We start from the raw sequence: 15,337 nt of genomic DNA, 5'->3' as shown, positions 1-15,337 counted from the left end.
GAGCAGGCATGCCTCATGTTTGACCTGGCTTGGGACAGCAGCCTGGCCAGAGAAATGGGTTAGCAAAATGGTCCATGGAGGTGAGGAAGACTGGACTTCAGGTGTCCTGGGGACACTCTGACATTGCTATCAATGTCCATGCTTCTTCAGTGCAGGAGGGTGGGCATGGTGCCAGCCTCTTGGTAAAGACCAGGCAGCCCCAACAGCACAGCATGGCCAGGGCAGGAGAGGGGGCAGTCTGGGAAGTGACCTTAAGAAGAGGCTTCACAAAGAAGGTAATAAGAACTTAGTGGCTGCATGGGGTCAGCAGGGCAGAGCTTGGGAGCCTGCACCCCAGGAAGATATTGAAGGGCACGGAAAGAGGTGGAAGCTGACAGTCCTTTGTCTGTCTAGAAGAGAGAAGCCCATCACGATCTCCTAGCTCTGCAGCTCAGACATTCTTAGATGCTCTTCCCAGGTTGTTTCCAGATTCTAGATAGGGCTATAGTTCCAAATGCAAACAGCCTCTTGTTGCTGACCACGGTGAGGGTGGCAGGGTAAAGATACATCAGATCAGCCTGAGGGAGCAAGGAGGATATTAGCAACCCTTCTCCCCACCCCCACTCCCCAGCTTTTCTCTTTCCCTCAGCTTCCCTGGAGCCTGTGGGAGTCCTGAGCAGCCATAGTGGAGGTGTGGTCCCTACTGTGACCCATCTCCATTCCTGAACTGTGTACCCTCACCTCCCTTCCCCGCTGTCCTCAGGGCTCTTCCTTCTCTGTTGAGTCCCACACTGTGTGGGGAGGGAAATGCCAGTCAGGAGAGGCCTCAAGCACTTCCTCCGTGCCTAAACCTTCCTCCTCGGGCCAGAAGAGAGGCCCAGGACTTTAACAGTTGGCAAAAAGATCAGGTATTTAAAAAGAATAATAGAAGCCTACCTTATGCCTTTTTCCCAGATCCTGTTGACTGAAGAATTTGTAGAGAAAATGTTGGAGGACTTAGAAGATTTGACTTCTCCAGAGGAAGTAAGGCTGTTTGTTTTCTCTGACAGTGGGTCCAGTTTCCAGGAGCACATGTGCGCACATGTGTGTGTGTGTGTGTGTGTGTGTGTGTGTGTGCGTGCATGCACGGGCAAAGGTGAATGGGTGTCTATAGGAGCCTTTCTCTGCAGCATGTGAAGGCCTAGGCTTGGGAGGTGATCCCTGGGGTGCCAAGTGGCTTCATCTCTATTTGATTTCCAAGAGCCTTCTAGCCCCTGCCCGCCCCCCAACCCTGTGAGGACACCCAGCAAATTATCTGAATTGCCAGTTCTTGAGAACCTCCCAGAAGAGGCAGCCAGGACCTTCAGGCGTTCTCCCCAGCCCCTGCTGTTCTCTGGCAGGTTCTGAACAGAAAGCCCAAGGCTGCTGCCAGGGAACATTCCTCTGGGGAGTTTTGGTGGGCAGCAAAGGACTTGCTCTCGCCTCAGGCCACCCAAGAGCCACTCTCCCTTCCTCCCTCTCTAGCTATCAGCTTTCCCCTTTCAGTGGCCTTTCTCCACCTAAACACAGAGCCAGGGGAGCTGGCAGGTCAGGTGGGGGTGGTGCTGCTCCCCTGGGGTCCAGGAGAGGACTCCATAATCCCCATTGTTTTTCTTCCTTGTTCCCAGCATCCTCATTCGCAGAGACTTACCTCATCCTGGAAAGTCCCTTTCCCGCCCACTGCCTTGCCTCCTACCATCCAGCACCCCAGCAGTTCCAAGGCTTCCTGGCCTCAGGGCCTGGCGGGCAAGCCTCTGTGGAGCCCCTGAGGGCTCTCCCCCTGGTTGTCCCTTGCCCTGTCAGCTTGAGGGAGCACACTCTCACAGCCCCCACCCCAGGGCCCAGGCAGGCAGGCAGCTGGGGCTGTCCTGCCCAGGTCTTCAGGGCCAGAGGCCACTCTGGTAGGGTGTCATCTTCTCTGTCCTCTGGGATGCAACCTGATAAATTAATTCACTTATACATTCCAAAGTCATCCAGCACCCAGTCTGTGCCAGCCAATCAAACCCCAGAAATCCCTGGCCCCAGAGACCCAGCTCCCCATTCAGTCAGATCAGAGCCAGCTGCCCAGAAGCGCTTCCGGAGAAGACTTGTCGCACTGGGATGGCACTGCGCCAGACCGCTGCTTGGAGCTGGGTGTCGAGGGCCTGGAAGGGGGACAGTCCAGGCAAGAGGAACAGGAGCCAGGGGGAGCTTAGGAAAGTAGGTCAGTAAAAATGACTTTTTTCTTTTTCTGCTTTCTTGTCCAGAGGCTGTCCCCACACCCTGCCTCACTCTCCACTTTGGTTCTGGCATGGTTAGGTCCCCATCAGCAGGAGAGGAAAGGGAGCCAGCCAGGAAGTAGAGGCCTGTCCCTCTCCAGCTTAGCTCTACGCAGGCACACAGTGCTGCGTTCTCTTTCCTGGCTAGCCTGGCCCTAACCACTGGCCTAACCTCAACGCAAATCACAAAACACAAACCTTGCTTCCAAGCCCCAGCAGCAGCAGTCCAAGTCAGGGAGTATGCTTTGAGCACCAGCTGTGTATGCCAGGCCTCACGCAGGCTTGCAGCATTCAGAGTAAGGTCCATGAGCCTCTTCGGCTTTCCACACAGGAAGTCCCCAGAGGACTGGGAGAAACAAAGGTGGAAGCCAGTCAGTCGGCATTTCCTGGGGTGGGGAAGGAAAGTCTTGGGCTCTGCCAGGCCATCAGTGGGAGGGACCCTTGGGAGGCTAAGGACCCTGGGAAATGGAGGAGCAGGAAGGAGGGAAAGCAGGCTGGGGGAGGTTGTGGAATGGCTGTCCCTGAGGGTACACTGGGCTCCAGGAGTCACCTGAAGCCATGTTCATCCCACCCCCACCCCTAGGGCTGGCTAGGCTTCCCTCTGGGCCCTTCTGGCCAAGGCTCCGGGGTTCTTCCCTCATTTCCTCAGAGCCTGGCAGTGAGGACCTCAGGCCTCTTCCCTACACCAACCTCCCCTCCCCCAGCCCCACGCTGCAGCCCCAGGGCCCCTGGGAGCAGATTCCTGGCATGCTTGTGGCTGGAGGCCCAACTAAGGAAGTGAGCCCAAGGGAGGGCAGCTGCAATCAAGAAGGACTTAGAAAACACCTCCTCCTCCAACCCAGGTTAATTATTGGCAGGCAAGGAGAAGAAAAGGGTCACCAAACTCCAGCAGCTTGACCCTGGCCACCCACCTGGGTCCAGCTTCTGAGAGTGAACCCAGCTGTCCAACAGCCGGTCTTGCCCCTCCTCACCCCCTGGGTTAGGGTCCTGTCCTCTCTCTGGCAAGAAGGCACTGGGTTCTGCTAACCATGTGGGTGCTGGGTCTGTGCTTGTCCCCTCCACAGTGCAAACTTCCCAAGGAATACAGCTGGCCTGAAAAGAAGCTCAAAGTCTCTATCCTGCCAGACGTGGTGTTCGACAGTCCACTGCACTAGCCTGGGCTCGGCCCTGAGGGCCAACGACTGCGGATGGGGAGCCCAGCTGACTTCCAGTTGCATAAAGGCGATTCCCTCAAATAAAGGACAAGTGTGAGGAGGATGACTGCACAGCCACTGCGCCTGCAACCCAGGGGAACACTGCACAGGCCACAGGCCCCACCTCACTGCCGGGTCAGGGCACAGGACAATGCAACCCTGGTTGCCTACTGCCACTGCAGATCATGGTTTGAAATTTGACTGTGGACCCTTGGTGCCCCGAGTGGCACAGGCATCATGGTCACCCACTCACTGCCCACACTGTGGCAGGAGGACGTGCAGGGGTGTGCACCAGCTCAGCTCTAGGAGCCTCTGCTAGACTTGCTCCTCTGACCACAGAAGATTCCTCCCCTCATGTTTGGTTTGCTTTTTCCTTATTTTATTTTGTAGAAACCGGTGGTACTTCATTGCCATACACAGAGGCCATTATATGATGTTTTTTAAACAGAACTTTATTCCCAGGTGAACATTCTTATTTTCTCAGACAGGGACCTGGGGCCATGTGTCCCCCTGCACTGCCACCAGAGACGGTGACCACTGTTGGCTTGCCCACCTAGGGCCTGGAGGAGCTGCCTTTCTAGACAGGCTTCTCTTCCCACTGGGCCTGGGAACCTGTGCAGCCTGGAACACAGGTTGGCTGGCATCAGGGAGGGCTCCTGATCGTCTCAGGAGAAACTGAGCTCCCTCTGCCTCCAGGGACCCTCAGGCTCTCAAAGACTTGGTGACCCCAGCCTCATCTTCCAGGACTTCACACAGCTGGGCCTGCCCACACCTAACAGTCCAGCCCCAGCCAGCCTCAGGGCCTGGGTCTCTAGCTCCTGGGCAACCCCTGCCCCATTCCCTGGGCTTCTTGGCCTCTAGGCTGTAGGATTATGACTTATCACTAACCAGAAACTGCTTTCTGCCACCCTCCCAGCCAGCCTGCATCCCGTCATTCCCTATCCTTCATCCCCACTCCTTGTCCTGTCTGCCTCTCATGCTCCTTGGTGCTGCACCCCAGGAAACTGCAGATCTCATGGTCTGTGTTCCCAGAGTCACCCTGGCCTGTGGTTTGAGGGTTCCTCTTGCATAACTAACTGCCCACTCTGCCTAGGAATGAGCAAGGTCCTGTCCTTCCATGTCATGCTGTGACTCCAGGGACTGCTACTTTAAGCTCACTATTTGGACCATTCCAAAGCCAAGTGATTTCACCTGGTCAGGGACTATACAGGGCACCTTTCTGCCTCTGTCTGCCCCCAACACCCATACAGACACCACCACAGTGGTTTAGGAGCCAGAGAGTTGCCTGCAGGGGTCATGATGCTCCTGGCCAGGCTTCCTAGAAAATTGGAGGTGGCCTTCCAATAATGCTATCCAGTTCCAGGCTTTGAGGCACGATCATCCTGAAGGGCGTGGAAGAGATGGACCCCAGTCAACTGCCCCATCCCCCTCTCCGCTCTGCTGCTGCTGAGATGCAAGCCCCCTCGGCTGAGGTCACCAGCAACTGGGACTTCTGCTGTTCTGAGGGCTTTTCAGAAAAGGACGGTGGCTGTCAGCACAGCCTGACCTCTGTGTTGTTGATCCGGATGTGGGCAGGGGTGCCATGCCATTGGGTTGTCCCCATTCCTTGCCATCGTGACCAAGCTCCGACTGAACTCTTCTGAGCATAGCTGGATGGCTCCTACTGCAGCTCACCCTGCCTCCAGCTACTGGTATGGATGTGAGGGGGGCAGTTTTCTGAGCTAAGCTTTGTCATCAGTGAGGCATCTCATCAACATTTGCCCCAGACCTGCAGGTCTTTTACAGTCGGGGGTTGGAGGGGAGGGCTGGTATTGGTTCTTGAAGAAGCAGGGAACTTTGAGGGAGAAGCAAGTGAGTTCTGAGATGATCAGTTCAGGAAGCCTATGGCCCCTTTCTGCTCTCTCCCCACCCCCACTCCCATCGTGCAGGAACCTTATGAACAGCCAAGATCCTGCCGGAGCCAGGCCCCCATCATTTTCCTATTATACATCAGCTCTAAGCTGTGTGGCAGAGCCTCAGCTGCCTCTTACCAGGCCTTCTTTTCTTTGGACAATGGGAAACACCTCCCAGAGATTTCTCAGGGCTGGAGCTTGCCACTGACTGAGCTGCTGGCAGATGAGAGAGGACCCTTGCTGAGCTTCAAGCGACTGTGACCTTGCATGGAACACAGCACAGCCTCTGGTGCCTGGTGGGAGCCCAGCAACTGCACCTGTTCCTTCCCTACCTGCAGTTCAGTAGGAGTGCCTGGCCTCAGATGGGGCCAAGGAGGGAGACACCTTCTCAGCAGGCCTCCCTTAAGCTTGTCCATTTCTGCCCTATCCTTCTAGGTTCCCAGTCCTGGCACTTCTGAGGCAGCGGTCCCCCTTGCTATTTGCCTGCTAGGTAAGGCAGACCATGGTTCCCCGAGTGCAGCCTGAAAGAGGACCACATACCCTGCTGCCCTTTGGGGCACACTGGAGAGGTTCTTGTGGGGTCAGGCGGGAGAGCTGCTGCCTCTTTGGAGGTGAGGCGGCAGGGCAAGGACTGGGAAGACATTAGGGAGAATCCCAGTGGGCTAGAGCATTTGAAAAAAATAGACACGGGGTCTTGGGACTGGTTGTGGAGACTGAGTTGAGAACAGGGAGAAAGCCCTGAAGGTCAGTGCCCCCATGGGGCAGGCCACCAAGGATGCCCTTGACTGTGTCTTTGGTTTTTGTTTGTTTAATCCACTTCTCTCTGGCTTTCAGGACCTCAGCACCGATGAGGTGCCTGGGTCCCTATAGCAAGTCAGGAGCCCTGTAGATGGGTTCCCCCTTTTGTATCAGTACCTGACTGCTGGCAAGCAAACTTTTGTAAAACTTTTATATCTGTTTTTAATGTCCGTAGAGACTGAGTTTCTGGGGCTATAGCCAGCCAGGGACTTTTGTAAGAATTTTTTGGGTGACTCACTTAGATGTCGTATCCTTGCCCCCTCTTCCTTTGTGTAATCTAAGTGTATTAAACATTTGCAGAAGTGCTTGGGTCCTGTGCTCCTTTCTGGCTGCCCAGAGGAGGGAGCAGGAAGCATGGAGTCCTGGCAGAGGAGCTGGGTTGGGCACAATGATTTAGAAGAAGGCACGATGCGGGGGTGGGGGGGGGAATACTCCAAAAACTATTGGGGGAACTTGGGGGCGGTGCAAGAGAGTGAAGTCATGGAGCCAGTGACTCTCCTCAGTCATGCTGAAGTGACTTGGCAGGGTCAGGCCCTCCTTCACTGGTCTTGACTTCCTTTAAGGTCAAGGAGCAAGGAACAGTCTGGGGAGATGAGCAGGTAGATAGAGACCCTTTGCCTGCACTTCCCTTCTCTTACCAAGAACCTGCTTTAAGAAAGGTCCCCAGTTCTGGAATCCTTGTTCCCCCTCTAGCAGCCCATGCCCTTCACCAGGCATCTATTTATTCCATCTCCTCCTCATGGGAGGGAAAGGGGAGGCTGGGAGCAGCCCTTGGAACCCAGATAGCAGGACCATCTCAGACCAGTCTCACCGGCAGGTGGCACAGCAGTCAGCCCAACCTGCCTAGGAACTCCTCCAGCGCTGGCCTGGGTGAGGAGTTGGGTCTCTTCCTTGCTTGGCCTGCCCGGCTCCTGCCTCTCCAAGACCTGGGTGCTACAAAACTGAGCCCAGCATCCCAGGGGCTGGGGCTTGGGGAGAAGCAAAAGTCTGGCACTCCCAAACAGGCAAAATGGCATCTGTCCCAGACAGGGTTCCTGGAACCCATGGGACAGCCCGCCCTGGGGTCCTCCCACATTCTTTCCCTTTTGTTTAGGTGTTTTCTGCCCTAGGCCTGTCTGTCTTCTGTTCCTCTGGACAGAAATGCAGCACCTAGGGGAGTCGCCTGGGGCTGGGACATCATGAGGGGCAAGTCCTGTGAAGGAGCTGTCAGCTGTGTCCATCCTCTAAGAGGCCCAGCCCTCTGGGAACCTTCCTGGGAGGAGGTCAGTGCCTCTCCTTCCTTTGTGACCTCTTACTGAACTCTGGCAAGTGGCTGACCTTAGAGCAGTGGCTGGGCATGTCTGGGGCCTTCAGGCCTTTGGGGTAGTCAGAACAAGGGAAATGAGCACCCAGCCGCAGGTCCAAAGCCCACTGATAGCCCTGGGGTAGCGTAGGCCACACCTCTTGACCTTTCCCCAGGAGAAACTGGGGGGTGTGGTGCTTATCTGTGTAAGAGTCCTCAGGGTCACAATGAAAGTCTTGCCCCATAAATAACAGAATAACTGGATCCTGTACTTGGGTGGTCCTGGGAGACAGTCCCAGGCTGGGGGTTGTTGCTGGAAAGGGACAGGCTCCAAAGCCTTAGAGCAGAGACCCCCTCCCTGTACAAAGAGGAGATAGGCTGATTGCCTGGTGTCTGCTTGGGCCCCATCTGGGGGCCCCCCAGAGAGCCCCGAGGAGGGGAAGCCACAGGCTGTGGGGCCCATGGGATTGGGGAGCCTGAGAAATCTGCCAAACTGGCCTGACCAGAAGGAGAGCACAAGAGCTGGAAGTGACTCAACCTTGCCTGCCAGGCAACAAAGCAGCTGCTGGCCACAGAGAGGGCGGAGATGGGAGGCCTGGTGAGGGCCAGGGGCGTGACTTGCTGGGCAGAGAGAGAGACTTTGAGAACTCTAGGGGCTGGTCAGGGTGCACTCCAGAGGGTTATCTCCTGTCACCTCCCTGGGGACTCACCCAGGCCTCCTGTCTGTTTGGCAAAGGGGGCAAAATGGGAAGGAGAAGCTGATGGCTGGTAGATGTACACAGAGGGGACTTGGAGGGGCTTACAGTGTGAGTGTAGTGATCACTAGGGCTGAGAATAGGGAGCACACACCCTGTTCCTTGAATTTTCAATGCCACCTACCCCACCCACATGGCATCTTGGCACACATGAGTACCCTGGGAGTTTCTGGGGTAGCGTATACAGGACAAGGAACCTACACAACCACACCAGCAATGGTGAGGACAAGAACACATACTTGGTTTTTCAACAGCTATGTGGCCAGGAAGTTTGTAACATGCCTAGAAGTAGACTCAGGCCCTGCCCGGAGCAGCTTATAATGCTGTGGAGGAACTAGACAAAGAAGCAGACTCAAGGAAGAACCCTAAAAGAGGAAGGAAGGCAACTGCTTCCGGTCCCACTCCAGCTCCACCACCTCTGATCAGTGCAGCTCTAGGCTTGCTCATTAAGTTGTGCCTCAGTTTCTTCATTGGCCAGGAACCATGCCACATAGGCTTACTGTAAGGATTATATAAGGTAGCACATATCTGGCACACAGTGATGGCTTAATTAGTGTTTCGTTTTACCAAAGGGCTCTGCTTAGGAAAGGTGCCCAGCCCCATCTGAGGAGATTTAAAGAGTCTTCCTGAAAGAAGTTACATCAAACAGCAAGGTTTGGTGTTGGGCACAGGGAGTTAAGCCGATGTCTGGAAAGCCAGTGCCCCGAAAGGGCTGGTTTGAGTTCAGCTCCACTGCCATGCAGTTTCCTGACAATGCAACTGGGAAAGCAGAAGATGACCAAAGTATCTGGTCTCCTGCCAGTCACATGGGAGATCTGGCTCCAACTCAGTTCAGCTTTGACCATTGCAGCCATTTGGGGAGTGAACCAGTAGGTGGAAGATCTTTGTGTCTCTGTAATATTCTTTCAAATGTTTGTAAATGGTTAAATAAAAGCAGAGAAGGCTTGGTTTTGAAACCTCTTGGTTGAAAAACAAAGGCAAAAACCTCAAAACTGTTACTGCAAATTTTCATGTCAAATTTCCTAGAGGGTACAGTTTAAACCATCAAACTTTCAATTTAAGATTGCCCTGTCTGCTGGATGGATGCTGTTTTCAAAGGGAGCAAGAGGAGCTGGCATTGTAGCACAAAGGGTTAAGCTGCCACCTGTCATGTTTGCATCCCATATGAGCACATTAGTAAGACGCTGGATCAGAAGAAGAGCACCTGAGACTCCACCTGGTACTCCATTATGGCATGAGGGCACCACAAGGAGCAGGTTTTATTTTCTTAAGATTCACTTTTATTGGAAAGTCAGATATATGGAGAGGAGGATAGAGAGGAAGATCTTGTATCCATTGATTCACTCCCTAAATGGCCATAATGGCCAAAATATGCCATTCTGAAGCCAAGAGCCAGAAGCCTCTTCCAGGTTTCCCATGCAAGCAGGTACAGGGTCCCAAGGTTTGGGCCATCCTCAACTGCTTTCCCAGGCCACAAGCGGGGAGCTAGATGGGAAGCAGGGTTGCCGGGATTAGAACCAACGCCCATAAGGGATCCTGGCAATTGCAAGGCAAGCACTTTAGCCTCTAGGCTACCATGCCGGGCCCCCACAAACAGCAGTTTAACACATGGTAATTAGAATACTGGCTCTTAGGGCTGGTAATTTTTCTATAAAGACTTATTTTATTTCATTATTGGAAAGTCAGAAATACAGAGAGAAGGAAAGACAGAGAGGAAGGTCTTCTATCCATTGATTCACCCCCAAGGTGGCCACAATGGCTGAAGCTTAGCCAATCCAGAGCCAGGAGCTAGGAGCCTCTTCTGGATCTCCCTCACAGGTACAGAGTCCCAAGGCTTTGGGCCATCCTCAACTGCTTTCCCAGGCCACCAGCAGGGAGCTGGATTGGAAGTGGAATCTCTGGGATTAGAACTGACGCCTATATGGGATCCTGGCGGGAGCAAAGCAAGAACTTAAGCCAATAGGCTATCATGCCGGCCCCAAGGTTGGTAATTTTTAAAGGTTGACTATATAGCACATAAGATACATGCTATGGAGAAAAAAGTCAGAAAAGTAGACATAGTAAGAGATGGAAGCTTATATATATATATATATATATATATATATATATTTAATTTACTTGAAAAGCAAAGAGAGAATGAAAGATCTACCACCTGCTGGAACATTTTCCAAATACCCACAGCAGCTGGAGCTGGGCTGGGTTGTAGCAAGAGGTGGGAACTTCACCAAAGTCTTCTATGTGTGTAACAGGTTTAAGTACCTGAGTTACCACTTGTGTCTGCCAGGGTGCTCATTAGCAGGAAACTGGGATTGAAAGCAAAGGCGGCAAATGGCAGGGGCCAATCCTTGAGCCTTCCCTTGCAGCTCTCCAGGGTGCACATTGCTAGGAAGCCACAAGTAGGAACAGAGCCAGGACTCAAACACAGGCATTCTAGGGGCTCCATGGTTAAATCCTCATCTTGAAACCATCAGGATCCCATATGGGAGACAGCTCATGCCTTGGTTACCCCACTTACCATCCAGCTCCCTGCTTATGGTATGGGAAAGCAGCAGAGGATGGCCCAAACCTTTGAACCCTGCACCTACATAAAAGAACCAGGAGAAGCTCCTGGTTCCTGGTTTTGTAATGGCTCAGCTCCAGTCATTGCAGTCCTTTCAGGGAATGAACCAGTGGACGGAAAATATTTCTCTGTATCTCTCCTTCTCTCTGTAAATCTAACTTGCCAATAAAAATAAAATAAATAAATAAAAATAGAGGAAAGAGCCCAGCGTGATGACCTAGAAGCTAAAGTCCTTGCCTTGAAAGCGCCAGGATCCCACATGGGCGCCAAGTCTAATCCCGGCAGCTCCACTTCCCATCCAGCTCCCTGCTTGTGGCCTAGGAAAGCAGTCGAGTTTGGCCCAAAGCCTTGAGACCCTGCACCTGCGTGGGAGACCCGGAGGAGGATCTGGGGTCCTGCCTGTGGATCGACGCAGCACCGGCCGTTATGGTCAGTTGGGGAGTGAATCATCGAATGGAAGATGTTTCTCTCTGTCTCTCCTCCTCTCTGTATATTTGACTTTGCAATAAAAATAAATCTTTAAAAAAAAAATAGAGAGGGAAGACCTGAGTGTACAGATGAGCAAGGGTATCAATGAGAGGAAGTGAGCCACAGAACCATGGGGGGCAAGAATCTCCCACTGCGAAGAGTTGGCTGTGGTGTGGGGCATGTTAGGGGCAGCACATTAGCTAGAATGGCTGCAGAATGAGAGATGGCAAGCAGGAAGGATGAAGCCAGCGCGTTATCCCAAGGCTAGACTGGGCAGGGCCTTAGGGGCAACTAGGAGGCTTTAGCTCGGGGCTGGCATTGTGGCACAACAGCTTCAGCTACCACTTGGAATGCCAGCATCCCATATCAGAACCCACATCTGAGTCCTGGCTGCTCTATTTTCCATGTGGAAGACCTGGATGGAGTGCCTAGGTGCTGGCTCTAGCTTCTGCCTTGCCCAGCCCTGACCATTGTGCTTTCTTGGGGAGTGTGATATCATAGATCAAAGATCTTGTCTGTCTTTCCCCTTCTCCTTGTCACCCTTTCCCTGCCGCCCGCCTTTTCAAATAATAAATATAAAACACCGACTTGGGCCTGGCGTGGTGGCCTAATGGCTAAAGTCCTTGCCCTGAACACACCGAGATCCCATATGGGTGGAGGTTCTAATCCAGCTGCTCCACTTCCCATCCAGCTCCCTGCTTGTGGCCTGGGAAAGCAATTGAGGACAGCCCAAACCCTTGGGGACCCTGCACCTGTGTGGGAGATCTGGGGGAGGTTCCAGGCCCCTGGCTTTAGATCCTCGCAGACCAGCCATTGCAGTCACTTGGGGAGTGAATCATCAGACAGAAGATCTTCCTCTCTGTCTCTCCTCCTTTCTGTATATCTGACTTGGCAATAAAAATATATAAATGTTAAAAAAAAAAACACACACAGACTTGTGTTTTGGCTGAGTAGGAAGTCATGGAAAGATTTTCAGCAAAGAAATTACATCATCTGATTTATATATATATTTTTTGAAGATGCTATGCCGATCCGAAGCCAGGAGACTCTTGTTCCGAAGCCAGGAGACTCTTCCGGGTCTCCCACACAGGTGCAGGGTCTCAAGGCTTTGGGCCAAACTCGACTGCTCTCCTGGGCCACAGGCAGGGAGCTGGAAGGGAAGCGGGGCTGCCGGGATTAGAACTGGCGCCCATATGGGATCCCGGGTGCAAGGCGAGGACCTTAACCACTTGCGCCACCACTCCGGGCCCATCTGATTTATATTTTAAGATCACTATGGCTGCTGTGTTGAGAATTCACTCCAGGGGTTGAGAGCAAAAGTAGTGAAACCATTTGGGATCCACTGAAGTAATGCAGGCAGGGTTCTTTTAACATGAATAAGTAGTGGGGAGGGATTTGTATTGGGCTGCAGAGAGTTAAACCCCCCACTTACATTATCACAGTCACAGCATCCCACACCAAAGTGGCACGTGCAGCTCAGGGCACTCCACTTCCGATCCAGCTTCCCACTACTGTGCTTGCAAAGGCAGCAGAAGACAACTCAAGCACAGAGGCTTCTGCCACAACTATGGGAGATCAGGATGGAGTCTCTGGCTCCTGTTGCCTGCCTGACCCAGATACGGCTGCTGTAACCATCTGGGAAGAAGTGAGCCAGCAGAGGGAAGCTCCTTCTGGCTCTCTAACTCTGATTTTCAACTAAGTCTTTTTTTTTTAATGTTGTTCTCACTATATATAGTATATCTTTTTTTTTTTTTTGCTCTTTTTAATTTTTTTTTTCTTGGAAAGGCAAACTTACATAGAGAAGGAGAGACAGAGAGATTTTCCATCTGCTGGTTCACTCCCCAAATGGCTGCAACAGTCAAAGCTGAGCCAATCTGAAGCCAGGAGCCAGGAGCCTCTTCCAGGTCTCCCACATGGGTGAAGGATCCCAAGGTTTCGGGCTGTCTTCTGTTGCTTTCCCATGCCACAAATGGGGAGCTGGAAGGAAAGCAAAGCATCCAGGACCAAGAACTGACACCCATACAGAATGCCGGGGCTTGTATAGGAAGATTAGGGAATTGAGACATCAAGCCAGCCCCTAGCACATCTTTCTTAACTTTACAGTCATTGTGTATATAAATGAAGCAATATAGAGAAAAATAGCTTTTTTTTTTTAAAGTATTGCCTAGTTTTTAATAGATTTAAGGTTGTTTGAGCTGGTTAAAGAATGCGTAATTTTTTTGTGATAATTATTTTCCAGAAAACCTGTAGAAAAATGCCCGGAGCACTGTCTTTTATTGCATATTCACTGACTGACCGCTGGCCTAGGCAGATTGCTTCAGTTCAGTTAAGCCTGTTTCCTTATCAGTGGAAGGGAAGGATGATAATGCCTATCTTGCTTGGTAGCTTTAAAGCGTCAGAGATGCGGGAAGTATTAAAGACATTGGGAAATTGCCCTACAGTGAACCTTTGCAATTCCCTGCTTAGCTCCACCCTCCACAAGAGCGAAATGGTTGACTAACATTCCTTTTCCCACTCAGGTGAAGAACAGCTACCAGCGAAGCGGCCCAGCAAGAGATGGTCCCACCCGGCAGCAACGTCCACACCCTTTTAAGAAGCGGAGAAACACCCCCCTCCCACCCCTATGTTTAATGTATCTATGTTAGTGCGAGTCACGTGAGCCTCTGCGGCTCGCCACGCCTTAACGAGGCGGAGCCTCACCTTGGGAGCCAATAGGTGCAGCGGCCTCTGGCACTGCCCCAACTCCAGACAGCGAAAAGGGGCGGAGCCGTGCGCCAAACAGCTGTAACAGCACTTCCGGAAAGTACGCCCCGCCCCTTCCCCTCCCCCTCGCCCTTCGATTCCGCCGGTGCCGGGTGGGCTGAACCAGCGGGTGCTGATTAAAGGCGCCGCCGGCCGCTTTCTCCTCACCTCCCCCCGCTCCGCCTCGCGGTTCCCCGCCCCCTTCCCGAGTAGCGGGACAGGCCTTGATGTAGGGACGCCACCGCCCCCCGGCCCAGCCCCCTGCCCTCCCGCGGCCCCCACCCCGCCGGACGGACGCTGCTTGGAGCCTTTTGTATCCGGGCGGCCGCGTACCCCGAGAGCCGGCCGCAGCCGGGAGACGCGGGACCCCGCGCGCCCCTCCGGCCGGTCCCGTGGCCCGTGGCCCCTCCCCCGGCCGCCCTCAGCGCGGCGGCGCGGCCCGGGCGTCCTCCCTCGCTGCGCAGGCGGCAGGGCCGACGGGCGGGCCGCGGGCACGCAGCCCCCAGCCCCGGCGGCGAATCCCCCGCGCCCCTTTCCTGAGGGAGGAGAGAAGCGCCCGAGCGAGCCGGGGCAGGAAAAGGCAGCCGCAGAACTGCCCAGCCCCACGACCGTTTTTATTCTCGAGATTATTATTAAAAGGGGGCGGGGACCCCAGGATGCGGGAAGGGGGAAGAGAGGGCTAGAGACGTAGCTATTTTTATTAAACAGATTATTGCTGAAATAATAATAATATGCGCAAGATGGCTGAAGGTGGCTGTGATGAGAGAGTGTTGGTTTTTTTTTTTTTTTTTTTGATCTGAGGATAAAGCTCTGAAGCGACAGCTGCTGCGGAGACCCTGCCCGAGTGCCCTTCCTCCCCTCACTTGAGAAGCTGCGGGCGGACAAACGGACCCACGGACTATCGGCGCGGGCCCGCCCCGGACGCGTCGCCTGGGCAGCAGCCGGGGGCCGCGGGCGCTCGCCTTTCTGTCGACTTCTTCCAATTCTAACCTTTTTTTTTTTTTTGGAAAGGACCGGGGTGGGTGGAGCAGAGGTGGAGAGAAATCTGGACTTGACATTTTCTTTCCTCTCCGAATTTGCTGGAGGCCGCCAGCCCTCAAGAAAAAAAAAATTCTCAGGAAAAAAAAAAAAAAAAGAGAGCGAGCGAAAAGGCTGCAAGGACCCTCGAGCGAGCGCGCCCCGACCCCAGTCCGCCAGGAGCCTAAGATGGCTGGGCGCTGAGGGAGGCGGCCCGGCCCGGCTGACGCGGCTCGGCCCCGCCGCCGCAGGCTGGCTCCGACCGCAGCCCGGAGAGCCTTCCAGGCCGGAGCAGAGGCCGAGAAGAAAAGAAAGTGTGCGGGGGGGAGGGGGCGGGGGGGCGCGTAGGGGGAGGGCCTGGGGGGAGGGGAGGGC

General features: G+C 53.8%; 1 protein-coding gene across 5 annotated transcripts in view; it reads left to right on the top strand.

The window, feature by feature from the left end:
• SUFU (SUFU negative regulator of hedgehog signaling) overlaps positions 1-6,440 on the top strand; it is a 102,228-nt gene extending 95,788 nt beyond the window's left edge. For 3 of the 5 annotated variants that reach the window (XM_040992204.1, XM_040992201.1, XM_040992200.1), the window contains exon 11: positions 934-2,304. In XM_040992204.1, coding sequence (XP_040848138.1) covers positions 934-1,155 — 222 coding nt within the window. In that variant the 3' untranslated portion in view covers positions 1,156-2,304. Of the gene's footprint in view, positions 1-933; positions 2,305-3,319 lie in introns of those variants that run through there. The other 2 variants (XM_040992203.1, XM_040992202.1) reach the window with 1 other exon arrangement.
• Positions 6,441-15,337: the final 8,897 nt, after the last annotated feature.

This window comes from Ochotona curzoniae, unplaced genomic scaffold (genome assembly GCF_017591425.1).
Source record: "Ochotona curzoniae isolate NIBS_2020 unplaced genomic scaffold, NIBS_Ocur_1.0 contig_66, whole genome shotgun sequence".
Classification (NCBI taxonomy): Eukaryota; Metazoa; Chordata; class Mammalia; order Lagomorpha; family Ochotonidae; genus Ochotona; species Ochotona curzoniae.
This window is presented reverse-complemented; position numbering and strand designations above follow the sequence as displayed.